General features: G+C 39.5%; 1 protein-coding gene across 2 annotated transcripts in view; it reads left to right on the top strand.

The window, feature by feature from the left end:
• Positions 1-17,810, top strand: part of LOC148059524 (plexin-A1-like) — a 179,819-nt gene that overhangs the window by 77,309 nt on the left and 84,700 nt on the right. For both annotated transcript variants that reach the window (XM_087781286.1, XM_087781287.1), the window contains exons 4-6: positions 6,235-6,366; positions 14,830-14,930; positions 16,552-16,675. In XM_087781286.1, the coding sequence (XP_087637412.1) occupies positions 6,235-6,366; positions 14,830-14,930; positions 16,552-16,675 (357 nt within the window). The remainder of the gene's footprint in view (positions 1-6,234; positions 6,367-14,829; positions 14,931-16,551; positions 16,676-17,810) is intronic.

Genomic DNA, 17,810 nt, shown 5'->3' with positions numbered 1-17,810 from the left:
GGCATACGTTCACGTAGAAACACCATTGAAACTTTAAAATGTCGACAAAAGTCCAAATTATCAACGTGGGATTTGACTCTTTTGTAGCTCTTGTAGTTTTTTCGTCACGGGGCAAAGCGCACTGCCCACTCTCTAGATTTCCCACCAGGGAATTGTCTAGTTATTATTAATGTAACAGGAAGCATAAGTTTAATAGTAAAACATTTATATTTAATTCATGGAGGCTCAATATACCTAAATAATCCTTATTTCTAATCTTATTTTAAACACTGACATCTTTAAGGATCACTTTTTATACATGAACATTAATTTTGGGATTCCATGAACAAAATAGTCCCAAAAATAATATGGTTAAATATTATAAAGTCTCTCAACTCCAAATAAAAAAGAACTATCATACTTCCTTTCATAAACCTGAACAACAGCAGTTTTAAAATATATATTTTTACCCAAGAAAACTTTCCTAATCTGTCAAGGGAAGGACTTTATTGTGGCGGGTTGTCAGCGGCCAGCTGCCTTCCTGTCACTCTCTACTGTACGGTGTGCGACACCTGAGGCCCGACCTCCTGTAGTGAGAGCAGCGGTGCGACAACACAACGATGATTAATTTCACTCCCAAGTCTCACTCGTACAACGTGTGTGTGTGTGTGTGTGAGTGTGTGTGTGTGTATGAGTGTGTGTGTTGAGACTGTAATCTTCAGGTAAAAGTTTGACCACTCACCATCAGACACAGACCCGCATTAAAACATCACGTATTACTAAGAGATCTTTTCAGATCTTCGACTTTTTATTATTCTGCACATGCTTGTTTCTAGTGGCGAAGAAATATGGATACACTTGAAAATTGCGGTATTCTTAGTAACAATTAGTTTACAATTGACAAATATTCCCTTGATTTCACAAGTATTTCTTCTCTTGTAGGAAAATTAATTCATAAAGTTGATGTAAAGCATTTAACAACATACGTTTTTAATATTAAACTCTTTAATTATTGTTTCTTCGACAGTTATAGATATATATATATCGGCTTTCAGATCATATGTAACTTGAACAATAGTTATTATCAATAAAGTGTGTTTATTATAATATATATTTAAATTTACAATTAAGATTTCAATATTTACGGCTAGATGCTATCAGTCATTTTGTCCTCCGTAGCTAAAGGAACGATAAAATAAGGGGAAATCCCGGCTAATACTGAGGACAAGAGAATACAGTCGGTCTTCCGATTCAAACCAAATTAAAGCAGTTATGACTTTTTTCCGATTACGATTTTTCAAAATACTGTATCGATATTTGACAGCATTGTATTGATTTTTTGGCTTTCAAATTATGTTTTATTTTTATTACCATAGGTGTTTTATGGTTTACAGTTCAATAAAGAGTCTTTTAACTAAATAATTCGATTTTTAATTTTACAAATAACATTCAAATATTAATGGCGTTTGTTCATTTTTGTGTTGCAATTAAACTTCCAGGCACTAGATGGCCGCATCCACCGCAGCTAAATGAACATTGAAATCTTACTAGATTCCAGCGATAACTGAGTACAAGAGGATACATTTGACTACAGCAGCGTTTAAAAGTTCATGTTTGGACATATTATGGTTTCAAAACTACAGTTACGACTTCATCAAGATTCATTTGGTCTGTAAATTCTGCAACAGCAGAGTCTAGTACTCGACAATACTACAAATATATCCTTGTTACTACAGTATCGCAATATATCGTGGTGTTGTCCCTGTATCTTGATCGTACCTCCAGATTCTCACCCATACACACTTCGACTTGTTTTCTCCATCATTCAAAATTAACACCTTCGTCAAGAAACTTGGGTCTAAATTGAAAAAGTTAAAACTGATTTATTTAAAAATCTGGTCCTAAATATAGTCGTGACTCGAACAGAAAGTGCCGCCGAGACCCGAGAACGGGCGGCGAGTTGGAACTTGAAGTGATTGAAAGGTGTGACCGTTGTTTGAACCCTGCTTGATATTAATCATGGCGGGGCTACGGCCAGACCTCATTACTTCTCTTTGTTCACTTTTATTACCTCGTCCTTCTCCGCACGGCCCCGACACATGAACCATCCCTCATCGTCGTACTGCACCTCCCACCTTGATCCCACCTTATCTGTCTCCATCATAATGACCACTAACGCTTCCTTTGATTTCCTAAATCTTCCTTTAGAGCCATGATGGCGCCAGACCTTGAAAGTTTGAACGAGCGGAGAGTTTATTTTGTGCTGCATTGTCTTCCTTTCTGTTGGTTTTATGATGTTTTTTTGCAGAATGTCTCGGTCCGAGTTAAGAGCCAGGGATGCTAGTGTTGGCTCTGGCCTAGTTCCACGCATGTGTCTTTGGAGATATACATCCAAGATTCCAGGGGGAAAACCCAGTAGAAAAGTTAGGGAAGGAACAGCTATAACTCAAATTGCAAAAGTCACCTTTTAGTTTTATGTCTAAAACTTCCATAGACGGCGTCGCGTCGGTACAACTAGCATAACTCAGGTGTTCCGAAAGGTCAATACGCACGTCGTGCTCAAGACTCGCTGTAGATCAACGCCGACAAGAAGGTTCTCTGAACTTATCCAAGAAGTTCTTCCTTCTTTTAAGTCTCTGAGTTAAAGAGCTGCGAAAAAATAGTTGTTTGAAAAAGTTTTCGGGTTATTGAATTAGTGGTAAGTGATTAAGAAAAGATCTTCATATCCACGTTTATTTTCTTTTAAATGTCATTTCATTCATTACATTTAAAAAAACAACAACATATTTTCATAATTTTACAAATAACATGCAAATATTAACGGCATTTGTTCATTTTTTTGTTGCAATTAAACTTCCAGCCACAAGATGGCCGCATCCACCCCAGCTAATAGAATAACGCAATCCAAGGCGAGCTTTAACTGAGGACGAGAGGATACAGTTGACTCTAGCGGCGTTTAAAGTAGATGTTTGGACATATTTTGGTTTCAAAACTACAGTTACGACTTCATCAATAGTCACATGGTCTGTAGATTCTGCATAACTACTGCATAACAAAAAAAACAAATACAAAGCTATCAACATAATTTAAAACCGACCATTGTTGAAACCACCATGAAAACCGTTAAAATGTGTTTGGATTATTGCAAATAATTGGCAAAAATGTATAAATATAATTCCATATTTAACGAAATAATTAATTATTGAAAAAAGATATAGAAAAAATGATTAAATCATCAAAATTCAATGGACTGAATTATATGTATCCTATTTTCCAAACTACACAGAAGAAAAATTAAATTGTTTTAAGTGCGCCTCTACAGGGGTCCAGGATATCGGCTATTTAGCGGAATTCCGCAATCAAGTGTATTTTTGAAACTTTAAATTAAATTTTAATATAAAACCACAAATGGTATTCTCCCACTACATGACACACATTTATATTTACCAATTTGACACTTCGACCAATCAGTGTCACGTTCTGTAAAGTTGTCAGTTTGTACTTCTATGACTTGTTGTCGTTTCTTTTTAAAAAAAAAAGATAATAAACGTTGATATATCCAATCATAGAGCAACATAAGGCGGGTCTACCTTTCACTACAGCAACGCTACTCACACAGAGGTGTCCGTCGTTCGGGGTTTTTCCTCTCATGAGCCGCACTTCAACTTGGAAAGTTAACGCTAAACTTTACGGTAAATTCCCCGAATGGCGTTCAGAAGGAGGGAATAACATCCGGCTTTCAAAATAAGAGTCTTACGTTACGAATAATAACGTTCCGTCTGTCTTGACCCTTCATTATCACCGTCACACTCTTTACTGTTTAAAAGTCAAGTCAGTTTAATTATTATTTATGATACCATTTGCCATATCTATTGATTGTTTAAAACGAATTTAGGAGAAATTGATAATTAATATTTTAGCTGTAACTCATACATGTCCATGTCAACGATGACAGATTTATGTACAAATCACCATTCCTCTCATTTAATTTGACCTAACTGGGATCCCAAAAATTATATTTAACAATATGCATTTTTATTTATGTATTTAACACTTGTGTGTTCTCCTCAAGAATCACCTTGCATCCATTTTTAGACTTCCACGACCGCTACTTCATCACCATGTTCAAGGAAGTGTATAAAAAAGTTCCCAAAAAGTGTTGAACTCAGATGTTCTCCTTTTATTAAGAGGTTCAATTCCCCAGACCAAAGTTAAGAGAAGAACATCACTATTGATTTAACGATCTCTGACCTTAATCTTGGACATATCCGTCCATGTAAGGGTGAAAACTAGCCAAAACTTTTTGTCTAGTCCTTTACTTTTTACTCTAAGATCGATTAAACTCTTTATAGATGATAAATTAATAATCGGAGGAAACAGACTCTTTTATCCGACATACTGATGGTTACAAGTGAGGGGGGAAAGCACCAATGGCAGCACAGATATTTCCAGATGCCCCTGTTTCACCCTTTAGAACTTTTTTACGTCTTTAAAATTTACCTCCTCGCGCTGCACATTAAACATGGTGGCCAGATCGGTCCGGCTCTCGGAGCTCTGTTAGATATTTCAAAGTGGAGCTTCTGTACCGACCCCCTCCGGTCCATTTACAGGATTTATACACTGCCGGCCAGGGTTCTGGATCTGGAAGCAGACTCGCCGTCGACAACACCGATGATTTAGACGTCCTTTGCTGTTTTAAAACTCTTTATTGCATCAACATATTTAAGGACATGGATCCAAAAGTGGTCGAAGATATTTGTCGATACACTTAAATATCGTGATACTCTTCACGATATTGGATGGGTATTAAAACAGTACAGTATCGATTTTAGTTGATAAATTAATAAATAATATGTTTATTTACAAATGAGCTGCGAATATTCGAATCGTTTGTTCATTTTTGTGGCAAATTAACTTCCGGCCGCTAGAGGGCAGCAGTCACAATGTTAAGTTAAGGGATGAGAGGATACAGTTGACTCCAGTAGAGTTGTTACGATACAAAAATCTCATGATAGGATTTAATAAATGTCTTCTGAACAATTGTTGGGAAGACACTGAATTTAAGTGACGTCTTGTGATTGTTTCCTTTGGTTGATTAAAAGGTCCAATCGTCAGCTTTAAAAGCTGCTGGAATGTATCCTCTCGTCCTTAGTCATTGGCAGGATCCTGGGGGATTCCATTGTTCCTTTAGTTGCGATGACCATGAAAGTTTAATTGCAACACAATAAACAAACGTTGCCTCTGTAAGATTCTAATACAAACCTCAGACAAACATATTATCTCAGCTCTCACTCCTCCTGAACACAATCAACATCGGATGAACTTCGACTTCTCTGACTTTCACGTCTCAGACCACAATGTTCGCAGGTCGAATAAAGAGATCACTCGTGTCCTCGGGCCCCGGGAGAGGTTGGGTTTGGAAAATCTGCTCCTGTCTGGCATCCCCGCTGTGCTGGATGACGTGAAACCCACTCCAACTGCCCTCTGCCCCGAGCTGTAGGCCAGAGCTCGCCCCCTGCTCCCCGAGTTGTTATCGCGTCACCTCAGTCCTTCACGCTGTCCGAGAGTTCAAGAGCCGGCGGCGCAGAAAGTTTTCTTAAAAGGACTTAAACAGTTCCCTCCATGTAGTCAGCTGTCAGTTGAAAACTGCTCTAGATACTACGTTGGTACACATAACTCAGTGATAATTCAAATTAATATTCGCATGAACAAAGGATATTTTAATACAGTTGTTCAGATTCTGTCACTAAAAAGATAAACATGGGCGTCATTGCATTTGTCTTGATGATCAAGATTTAAAATGTAATATTTGGGCTACGTCGCCTTCAAGTACCTCTTATTTGTTGTCACGCACCGGCTTTCATGAAGGTATTTTTGGCAGATATTATGATAGAAGCTTGAAATAATCATCACGGTGATGTCGTATGTGGTCGTCCTGTCAGGAGTGATTTAGTTATACGAAAAAAAGGAAGCGAAAAATGTGATTTGTTTTTTAGGTTTTATCATCTCTTTTGTTCCGATGAGCTCCGTTAAAAAGAGAGCTTGTTGTTTTACTAGTTATCATAATTCATCTTTGATCACGTTTGTCCGTCTGCATTTGCAAAACCTCAATGGTTCTTTTCAAATTGTTATCTGGTACCTACATTGCCCTAAATACTCCTAATAAAAGTATCATCAACTCGCTGTGTGGTACATAATAACTATCAAGTTAAATAGTATTGACTTGATCTCATGTTTTTTTCTGTTTTTTTCCAGATACTTGTCAACTCCGTCAACCAGCCGTCCCTGCTGTACGAGAGTGTTGCGGTGAGCGACGGGAGTCCGGTTCTGTCCGACCTGCTCTTCAGCCCGGATCATCAGTACCTTTACGCCCTCACGGACAAACAGGTGGGACTTGACCGCGTACGAACTCAACATCTCTTTAGAAAATACACTTTCAATGTGTTGTACTGATGCTACAATGCATCGTCATATTTAGCTAACAGGAAAACTGATGCATACATCTGGTGGTCATAATGAAACGGCTAACACAACCGAAATGTACCGAAAACGCCTCGGAGAGTAGTTTGCTTCAAGGAGAAGTCGGACATTGACACAAGCATATTGATTTCAAGTGAAAGTTTGTCTAAATTGTCACTTATTTTCTACTCACCCTCTTGTTGACTAAGGGTTGGGATTATTTACAGAGACATCGGTTCCTTTTTAGAGTTATTGACAAAAATGTTTGTTCATTTTAATGTAGCGAATGACGACCAGTGGAGAAACCTCCTCAAAAAAGAAAGTTTAAAAACATCCAAATACCTCCAAAGTGCTCGTCTGTAACGTCCATCTTGTATTGAATCCTCAACAGGAAGAATTGTTCGGGTAAAAAAAAGTCTAGATTTTACTCTTATTTGTGGCAGATGTTTACAGAATAACAAGCGATATGAACAGGAAGGACTCCGGGTAAACATCACGAGCGCTTCTTGTGTAGTACTTCCTGTTTATATCGCTTAGGATACTGCAAACATCTGCCACAAACGAGCGTAACGTATAGACTTTTTTTTTCTGAGACATGAATGTTGAATAGAAAACTAGTGAAGTTTGAATTTTGGGTGAACTAACCCTTTATGTTCCTCTCTTTGCCTTTCAAGTGAAGCTTCTGCAACTTTGAACCATCTCTGAGTTATACTCTAATTAAGATTTCTAACCTGACTCTATGGTTCTGGTATTAATCTTATTGGGCAAATAGTGTCAAGCATTTGATCCTAAAACTCTGAATCTAGGACAATGTATTTTCAAAGTGAACCATTGGTGCTGCCGAAGTTTTAGCATGTGTCAAATCAGGAAGCTGTAAAGTTGCAATCCAACAGGTTGAGAGAAAACAATCTCATGCATGTCATAATGGATACCATCAGGCATATGCGCCGCCACACCTGGTGATAATGAAAACACGCTCAGCTGGAGGCAGCAGGTAGAAGATCCTGGAACACGTTTGATGTCGAAGCAGCAGTCATCTGCATATTAATTCATTTTGGGGAAAGCAATGCGTTAATAATTGAGCCAATCAACTTGAGATCGTCTGGAACTTTTTCCCCCATCAACATTCCTCAAGTCGTTCACGTCGGACTCTCCTTCTCCCTCCACCTTTCTCTTCCGTCTCTTATCTCGTAACGCCTGATGACCTCATCGCGATAACCTTCACCGGGAAAATTCCTGCAACGTCGTCAGTAACCGGGCGTGTGAGTGCCGTGTAATTTACCAGCGATTAGACATAATTGACCTCCATGTGTCTGAGAAGAGAAGCGGGAAGTGAAGTGTAATTGATACAAATGGACGGTGTTGGTGTTGATGGGGAAATGAGGGCCTTATGATCGCAGATAAGAGTTGTGGCGGCAATGTTGGAACACAAGTGAGGCAGGCGAGCTCAGATAAATGAACTGTTGTGGTCCAGGTACAGTTGTTGTAAAGAAGTCTGGCTCAAAGGCACGCCGGTCCGCAAGAGGGCTAGAGCCGTCCCACCCGGGGCGTCCCGCCTCCCTTCATTCTCCCGCAAGAGCGATAGTCGAACGGCCGATCTCCTTCCTCCCGCTGGTCCGAACGCCACGCCTGGGCTTGTAAGGTTGTCATGAACTGCTGAGTCCAATCACGGCTGGTCCGTCTGTTCACGACGGGCGACCCAGGAGCCGACATGAAGCGCAATCCTCGAGTGACAGAGTCTGTTTATTCAGTCCAAGGTGGAGACGCAGGAGGTCAGAGTAGAGGCAGATGGATCCACGTCTGGCTGCAGGAAAAAAGGGGAGAGAAGTAGGAAACGGAAAGAGAACGACATGTCCAATAAAACTTGGAACACGAGCTCCAGCTGCGTGTGTGTGTGTGTGTACATGTTTCTGTGTGTGTGTGTGCCAACGCGTGTAAATGTGTCTGCATTTGTTTGTGCATTTGTGTACGTGTGTGCATGCTTGTGTGTTTGTGCTCAGGTGTGTACAAGTGTGTGCACGTTTGTACGTCCGCACATGTAGCTGTGTGTGCACATGTAACTGTGTGTGTTTGAATTTGTGTGTGCATGTATGTTTGCGTACCTGCTGGTGTTTTATGTGCGTGAGTGCGCTTGCATTTGTGATTGTGTATTTGTATATACGTGTGTACGTGAATGTGTGTTCATGTGTGTGCAGGCATTTGTGACCGTGTGTGTGTATGTATGTGTGTTTATTTGTGTGCCCGTGTTAGTGTGTGTGTTTGTATTTGTGTGTTCATGCTTGCTTGTGTGTCTGCATATGTCAGCGTGCGTGTGCGTCAGTGTGCATATGTTTAAATTCACATGTATTTGTGTGTGTGTGCTCTTTAGTTGGTATGTTTGTACGTTCTGGGGTTTGTGTTTTTGTGAGTGTGCGTGCATGAGCATGGGTCTGTATAAATATGTATGGGTGCATGTGACTTGTTGTTTGTGCGCTTTTGGGTGTGTTTGTATATCCTTGTGTGCATGTGTATAGGTGTGTGTGTGTAGATATGTGTGCGTCGTTGTGTTTGTGTGGGTGCGTGATAATTGTACATGTGTGTGCGTGCATTTGTGTTTGAGTTTGTATGTGTTTGTGATTTTTTTATTGATTACAAACTTTTACGTGAGCTGCAGAATATAATTAAATAATCGAATGTAATTTAATTTTATATAATTTAATAGCTGATATTCAATCCTAATGGCAGCACAGAAAACAAATTAACACAAGAATTTGATATTTATTCTGCGTTCTGGAGGAGTTTGTGTTTATGTAAGTGAATATTCTGATGAAAGTTGAGTTAAAGTAGAATGTGGTGTAACTTAATAACACAAAATTGAGCTTTTTATGTAATACTGACAAACTTAAGAGCGAATTGAAATTGTCGGGCTGACTGCATTATAAATAATAAATAAACGGAATGCTCGTGGAAGTGAGATAAAAGGTGAAATGTCTTGATTTAGTTTCAATCTACTCCTTAATGGCTCTAAATCCTCCACCTGCTGCCTCGCCCGCTCTTTACTTCTGGACAAACATCAGAGATGGATGTGGCTCATTAGCTGCTAAACGCTCCACTCTGTTCCTCTGCCTGTCGCCGTAATGTGTCTTTTTGTTTCCACCACTTCTTTAACACTGAGAGCCGGCACTAGGGTCTCACTCATCGCAACACAACATGTGATCCGGATTCTTATTCAACGCTTTCCCCTTCGCCTCTGAAAAGCGTTCGGTCCAAAAAAAAAACGCCTCACAAAGTGTTTTTCCGTTGACCCTGTTTTCTTCTCTCCTCGCTCTCATCATCCCTTCTCGGCTGTTGATTAATAGAAATGCCAAGTGATGAGAACTCAAACATCAAAAAGTCCATTCCTCAGCCTGACAGAGCAATTTACCTGCCCATATAAACCTGCAAACCTAATTAAAAGTTGTAAATTGGATGAAAGCGTACACACTGTTGAAAAGTGACTCCTGAAACACACACACACACACACACACACACACACATGCAGATACAAACATGCCCAACTCCAAGAGAGGTGTCGAGACCAAGGCTGAAAGAATAACAATACTTTGCATTAGTTGTGGAGTTGCATAACTTTAGCTTCTTACTGGGTGCAACTGCTACTTTTTTTAGCGACGTAAACATCAACACAGACGTAGCATGACAACAAAAATGCAACATGTAGACCTAACGTAATTAGCATTAGCAAGCGAGTGGCGAACCCTGGATACCTTTTTCCGTGAGACTACTATTGGCCTTTTCCTATTAGCTTGCTTAAGCTCGTCTCTTCCCGGTTTTTATTGCGTTTCCGCTAGCATGGTACCACGTAGCTGGTACCTTTTTTAGCAACCGGTCTGGCTCCGCTGTGGTTCCAAGCGAGCCAAGCTAGTACTAAAAATGTGACGACAACGACTCACCGAAAGATTGTGACGTCGCTGAAGGCCCAAGAACAGACCAGACTTGGAGATCCTGAGGCCATGTGGAGGGGATCTACCTTGGTTGAATAGGGTGGCAAATACTACACTAAAAGAAAGCTTTGCCACCCTTGCTGCTTCCCATTTGCTTCCCTAACCGATTCAATTGTATAGGTTTGTTATTTGGCCAACCCTTCAAAGTCCCAGTCCCTCTCCTGCCACCCCATAATTATTTTCCTAGATCCACCCATGCCCTAGACCATCACAGAAACATGTAGACGTGAATGTACATTATAGTCATTCAATAGTGGGCCCTGGATACTTTCCAAGATACTAATATTGGCCCTTTTCCATTAGCTTACTTTAGCCCATCCCGGTTTTCGTTGCATTTCAAATAGTATGGTACCACAAAGAAGGTAGTTCTCCACTGTGGTTCCAAGCGAGCGGAGCTGGTACCAAGAATCGGAGAGAATCCTAATACAAGAAACAAATCCAACATTTTATATTTAAAAAACATTTCGAGAAAGAGCAAGTGTATGTCCGTAGGAAAAGTTTTTCCGGGGTCCGTGGACGATGTCCAGACCTTTTTGTTTCTGGTGGCCCAAGAGCAGTCCAGATCAGAGTTCCTGGGGCCATGGAGGACCTACCTGGGTGGCAAATACTACACTAAAAGAAAGCTTTGCCCAAATTTACTTTCCTATCTGATTCAATTCAATCTATACTTTTGTCACTTTTTGCCAAATCCTCCAAAGTTCCTGCCTCTCTCCTGCCACCCCATAAATATTTTCCTAGATCCACCCCTGCCCGAGACCATGACAATCCACGATGAAACAAGACCACAGCATAGTGGTCTAAAGATCAACTCCATCTCAAGAACTACAAGTATAGATATATATATTTTTAGTAGAAAAACTCTACTCTCATCTTAAATGGTTTTCCTGAAAGTTCCTCAAAGAAAATAGTTTTAGATTATTTTCTATCAAGTCTCCTTGGAAGAGGTAAATAAATATTTTAATGACCAGAGTGAAGTCACAAACAAGCAATTCAGTTCTTAATAGCTCTGTTTGATGATTTCATGTTGGGTCGCCGTTGATGAATGTTCTCCTGGACTTACGGAGCAGGATCAGGCGTCTGTACTTGTAAAACATCTCCAAGAAGGTGACTCCAGTTGGCAGCAAATGACTTTGCCCCCCCGTCCCATCGGCCCGGACCGTGGCATAATAGTCTGATGATGTACTTCGGCGTATTGATCGAGCTACAGCAAGGAAATGAACTGCACTCTCGGGTAAAGAAACCCAACCCCTGGCAAAACACCACACACAGTTCACATTCAATTCACTCAGCATTTATTAGACTTGGAGGTCAGACGGAAGCCATGTGCCCCTGAGAACGGATTCTTTCTGCTCCTCAAAAATGCATTTCCTAGTAGCCCCTAAGTGACTTCTTTTCCCCGACGACCCAGAGGATGTGACCACAGTTTATGACAAAAGAATGTAAGAATAATGGCGCAGACGTTCTTTCCTCACAAGGCTCCATAACTCTCATTCTCCCATCTCTTTCACCAAGGTTGTCTGTTGCTGTGTGACTTGTGATCTACGGCTTTACTGCCCTGTTTGTCAGGTCGTCCTCCTCAAGTTATAGCCAGACCAGTGCACCGGGAGAGGAAGCCGTGAAACCGCTGATAAACAACGTGAATGAGTACACAGTGTCTGGAGGGAAGAAAAGATAATATCGGATAGAATTAGTGTTTTTTTTGGTAGACAAGGGTAACTTTATATGCCTTCCTGACATGGACATCTTTTGAAAACCGGATGGAGAAGCTCACATAAGGGGCCCAAATCTTTTAGTTACGGGACAAACAATATCTATTATTTTTAAAAACAGTTAAATGTATCTTAATTTTCTCTGCGTTTGTCCTATATCTAAAACACTTATTCCCCTTTTCCTTATTCACTCTTACTGGACGTCTCTGTAAAATCTTATCTTAAATCCCTATCATCTTTAGAGGTCAATATAAAAACAGGAACCATTATCTACTTAAGTTTTAAGTCAACCATCTGGCGGGCCACATAAAATCACTTGGCGGGCCAGAATTGGCCCACGGACCGAAAGGCCGACCTTAAGTTGAAACTTTGAATTGTATAGAAATGTTTCAGTTTTCAGTAAAGATTGAATTCAATTTTCGAATAACTGAATTCAGGAATATCTATATAGAAAGATTGGATTCATCTTTATTCTTCATTATTTGTTATTTTATTACAATTCATAATTTAATTTTTTTTTTTAACAGTTGAATTTGTTTGGTTTTTTAATAATTGACTTTTCGCACAAAGATTTATTTCAAATCATTCAGAAATGAGTTTCAATATTTTTAAATGTGTAGCTTTTTAAATGGAATGTATGAAAAAGGTGGAATAATAGGGCGACCATGATTGGCCGATAGTTTGATCGAGTATTATCTGGTGATACAGAAACATGTTCAATTCAACCGTTCAATACACTGATATATTTCCTTTAAAGTCCACTATCTAAAGTCGATTTTCTCAAGTAAGAGTTTAAAGTAAAGGGAAAAAAAAGTTTTGGTTGAATAGAAATGACAATCCAATGAATGACAAAATTTTTATTAGAAAACCAAATAACCTAGAAAATTCTTAAGAGAGAGTGGGAGGACAGAAAGTCAGTTTGGCAGAATTCTTGGCCTTCAAATTGACAAAAGAAGCTGAAATTCTGGCTTTATTTCAATTATTTGAATTTTCTGCTTCTCTTTCATTCTCACACAATCATCCAACTTTTGTCATTTAGTGTTGAAGCTGCTTTAGATATGATTCCTAACGTCAGTTTCTATCATTTCTGTCAACTTCTTTCTAAAGATACTTTACGTTGAGATATATTATGTATGTGTATTTTAAAAAGGTGTTTCACCCACATACACATCCGTCTCTGGACCTCCCATCCCATTGTCTGCCTTCTACAGCTCAATAATAGAACTTTTGTATGGGACTGCATCATCCGTCTGACCATCACAAATCCACATTAAGTCTCTTCTGGGCTTCAGTGTGACATACTTTCTCTTCCCCCCCCTTATCCCACCCACCCCCTCAGAGAGCCGCTATTACTCATGTAGTATTTGTGCAGTGATGACAGCAATTTCATGGTATTCTGTGTCCTGCGCGGAGTGGTAATGGCGGTATTATAATACTGTCGTTATCACACGCCTCGCTCATACATGTGCGCCTTTTGTGTGGCCGCCGCTGCCGGACCCACACAAAGAAGGGATGTTCACAAAGGAAAGATTGATCGAGGAACAGCGAGAGATGTGTTGAGTATGTAAGACATTATCGTAGTTCAGTTCGTTGCTACGGTGGATTCATGTCGGTGTGGAGGTGAAAATGAAGGCTATTTTAATGAATAATTGAATTCTAAAATATTAATGACAACTATCCAGTTATACATACCAGTTAAACACACGATATGCACTTTATTCTTATTCATTTTGAAATGTTTTCGACAAGTTAAAAATAGCTTTTGAGGACACATTTGCATTTATAATGAGTAGCTGCAATAACAACTATTTTTAGCTTAAATTAAAAAACCTCTTGTTCTTTAGACTCTATTTTTAAAGACACATTTTTTTCAGAGTTCAGTCGTGTATTTAAGTGATCATCAGACTCTTGAGGCTTTTTTCATGAGCAGTTTAATTCCGTAAATCAAGTAAAACGTGCTAAAAATAAGAGATTTATTAAGATTATACTGCATGTGGTAAAGCTTTATGTACCACAATGAAATAAAAAAAACGAAAAATGTACCTGTACAGAAATAAGTGACTTTATAAACAAAGTGAATCCATCCTTGTGCGTTTTTTTAATTTTATTTGGTTGCTTTTTATACTGCCAAAAATCTAGATGACTTTGCTTCTTTTCGTTTTTTAATTCTCATACGACAGAAAGACTTGGTAAACACTAAAAAAAAGACTAAAAGGTATTTAAAAAAATGGATCGGGAGAGGAATTCAGGAGTGAAGTCCCGGTCAATGGAGGTTGTAATTTGGCACCTGTTGCTGAGGCTGAGGTTGCTTTAAGCTCTGCAACTCTGATAATAAGTTTAGGCACAGCAACAGTGGTGCTGATCAAACCCTGGATACAAAAAACTAAGTGGGACAAATGGGAAGTAAAACAACGACACAAGACATGAGAATTACACAAAAAGACAAACTAATATTCATGGCCCGCAACACTTTCTGGAACTAATATTGAGTGTGTAAAGTTGGTGAGCCACGGAGAGGTTGTATTTCCCAACATTTTTTATCCTTCAAATACTTCCGCTCTTCTGGAAGAGCTTATCTAGCGCAGACACAGCAGGTAGTTTCTTTAATCTCGGGCTCCAGACGCAGGTAGAAGCTACACCGGCGTGTTGGACCCTCGTTTGTATTCCAGACAGAACTGGATTTTTTTTTTTTTTTTTTACAGGTCACTCGAGTTCCAGTGGAGAGCTGTGAGCAGTATTCTTCCTGTGCAGCCTGTCTGGGATCCGGTGACCCGCACTGTGGCTGGTGTGTGTTGCACAACGTGTAAGTGCATTAACGTGTTATTGTTGTTATGGATCTGTGATGCATTTGTGGTTCCAGACAAGAGAGCTTCGTTGGAAGTTGGAAATTCAGTTGAAAAGCAACGACGAAATTAGCTGATTTTGCTTATTAATGTCATTTATAGCTGAGTATCCCAACTCCTGGTGCGGGGTCCAAATCCGGTCTGTGAGAAGTGTTTAACTAGGGGTGTGTATTGACAAGAATCTGACATAATACACTTTACAGATAATTATTACTTACTTACGTATCACAATAAAGCGTTAAAGATACGATTTTTTGCGATACTGTAGTAACAAGGATATATTTGTAGTATTATTAAGTACTTATAATTATTTACAGACCACATGACTCTTGGATGAGTCATAACTGCATTAATTTGCTTTGAAACCAAAATATACTCAGCTTTAAAAGCTTCTGTATCCTCCCATCCTCAGTCCTTACCAGGATCTCTCGGGATTTCAAAGTTCCTTTAGCTGCGGAGGATGTAATGAATGCTGCCATCTAGAGGGCGGAAGTTTAACTGCAACACAAAAATTAACTCAAGTCGGGAATATTTTCATGTTAATTGTAAATAAAAATTCAAATACATTTATTTGATACACGTATTATTAAAATATAAAACGTAAAAGAACTATGCTAACAAATAAAATATGATTTGTAAGCTAACAAAAAGGATGTAAAATAGAATATATGTTAAAATAAAACTTAAAAATGTTTAATATCGATACAGTATCATGAAATAAATATTGCAATATTTGTTTGAATGTATTTGTTTTTTTTATATTGTTTGTGGGATCCACAGAAAAAAACAAACAACGATAGAACATTTAGTCTATTGGCTTTAACTGTCTGAAAGGTGTTTTATTTTGGAAAAAAAAAAAGTTTACACTGAAGTAACCTTAGCATGTGACTGTCATGTTAAAATGCTTGTTTCATTTTTACTCGAAAAAAATAACCCTGTAAATTTGAGAAAAAAAGAAAAAAAAAACGCAAACTCTCTAATGACATTAAACTGGTCCAGAGGGACCTCTGATGTCATGTATATTATTCAGGCAGTTTTGGGTTCAAATAAGTTTTCTCTCCGCACATCAAGTAGCTTCAGACCTTTCAATCAAAACCTCAATCTCCTGGAGCGAGTGATCGAATGTGTGGAGGAAACACGTTGTTAGATTTGATGGTCACGCTCTCGTGAATAATGGCAGGAATAAATAATTACCTTGACGACAGCAATTTACCACATCACAGCACCGGTTCTTTTTTTTTTTTTTACTTTAAAATCTGTGATCACCTTTAAAGTTGAATCAGTAAGAAATGAAAGTGGTTTTATAATTACACTTAAGACTTAAGTGATGTCCTCTAAACAACCTGTTACTATGACTCACACTGAGCTGGATTAAGATCTGACTCTGGACTCTTACGTCATTTGGTCTCAAGTGAACACAATTGGATTAAATATTTCAGATTTTATCGCGAGGCTTTTATGTAAACTGGAGTTGGCAACGTTTGAGGAAATTACGTCAGGTGATTACTCTAATGTTTGTTTATGAAATGTTTTCACGTTCTAGCTTGTATCTTAAGACGGGGTTGTTTTAAAATGTTGCAGGTGTTCGAGGAAGGATCGATGCACTCGAGCAGAGGAGCCGCTGAGATTCACCACCAGGGTGGAGCAATGTGTCCGTTTGTCCGTCCAGCCCGACACCATCTCTGTCACCATGTCCGGAGTGCAGGTCAATATTCCTTCGAAACATTCGATCTAAATTGATGTAGTCTGATGGAAATCGAAGGTTTCTCCCAAGATTAATTTTTATTAGAGGTTAAGAAAATATAAATTTACCAACTTGTCCGTAACGGGACGAATGAGTCGGATTGTGACTTTTTTTTATATATATTTTTGGAGGTTAATATAAATTAATTATGTCACTTTTTACCCTTGTCAAAAACTCCCATTAAATAGATGGATGCGTAGATGGATGGATGTGTGCATAGATGGATGCATGGATGGATGGATGCGTGCGTAGATGGATGTGTAGATGGATGGATGGATGGATGCATGGATGGATGGATGGATGCGTGCGTAGATGGATGTGTAGATGGATGGATGTGTGCATAGATGGATGCATGGATGGATGGATGCGTGCGTAGATGGATGGATGTGTAGATGGATGGATGCGTAGATGGATGGATGCGTGGATGAATGAATGAATGCGTGCGTAGATGGATGCGTGGATAGATGGATGCGTAGATGGATGGATGCGTGCGTAGATGGATGTGTGGATGGATGGATGCGTGGATGGATGGATGCGTGGATGAATGAATGAATGCGTGCGTAGATGGATGCGTGGATAGATGGATGCGTGGATAGATGGATGCGTAGATGGATGGATGAATGCGTGCGTAGATGGATGCGTAGATGGATGGATGTGTAGATGGATGGATGCGTGGATAGATGGATGCGTGCGTAGATAGATGCGTAGATGGATGGATGAATGCGTGCGTAGATGGATGTGTAGATGGATGGATGGATGCGTGCGTAGATGGATGGATGCGTGGATAGATGGATGTGTGGATGGATGGATGAATGCGTGCGTAGATGGATGTGTAGATGGATGGATGTGTAGATGGATGGATGCGTAGATGGATGGATGAATGCGTGCGTAGATGGATGTGTGGATGGATGGATGCGTGGATGAATGGATGAATGCGTGCGTAGATGGATGCGTGGATAGATGGATGCGTAGATGGATGGATGAATGCGTGCGTAGATGGATGCGTAGATGGATGGATGTGTAGATGGATGGATGCGTGGATGAATGCGTGCGTAGATGGATGCGTAGATGGATGGATGTGTAGATGGATGGATGC

This window comes from Callionymus lyra, chromosome 19, assembly GCF_982586985.1.
Source record: "Callionymus lyra chromosome 19, fCalLyr1.hap1.1, whole genome shotgun sequence".
In the NCBI taxonomy this organism is placed as follows: domain Eukaryota; kingdom Metazoa; phylum Chordata; class Actinopteri; order Syngnathiformes; family Callionymidae; genus Callionymus; species Callionymus lyra.
This window is presented reverse-complemented; position numbering and strand designations above follow the sequence as displayed.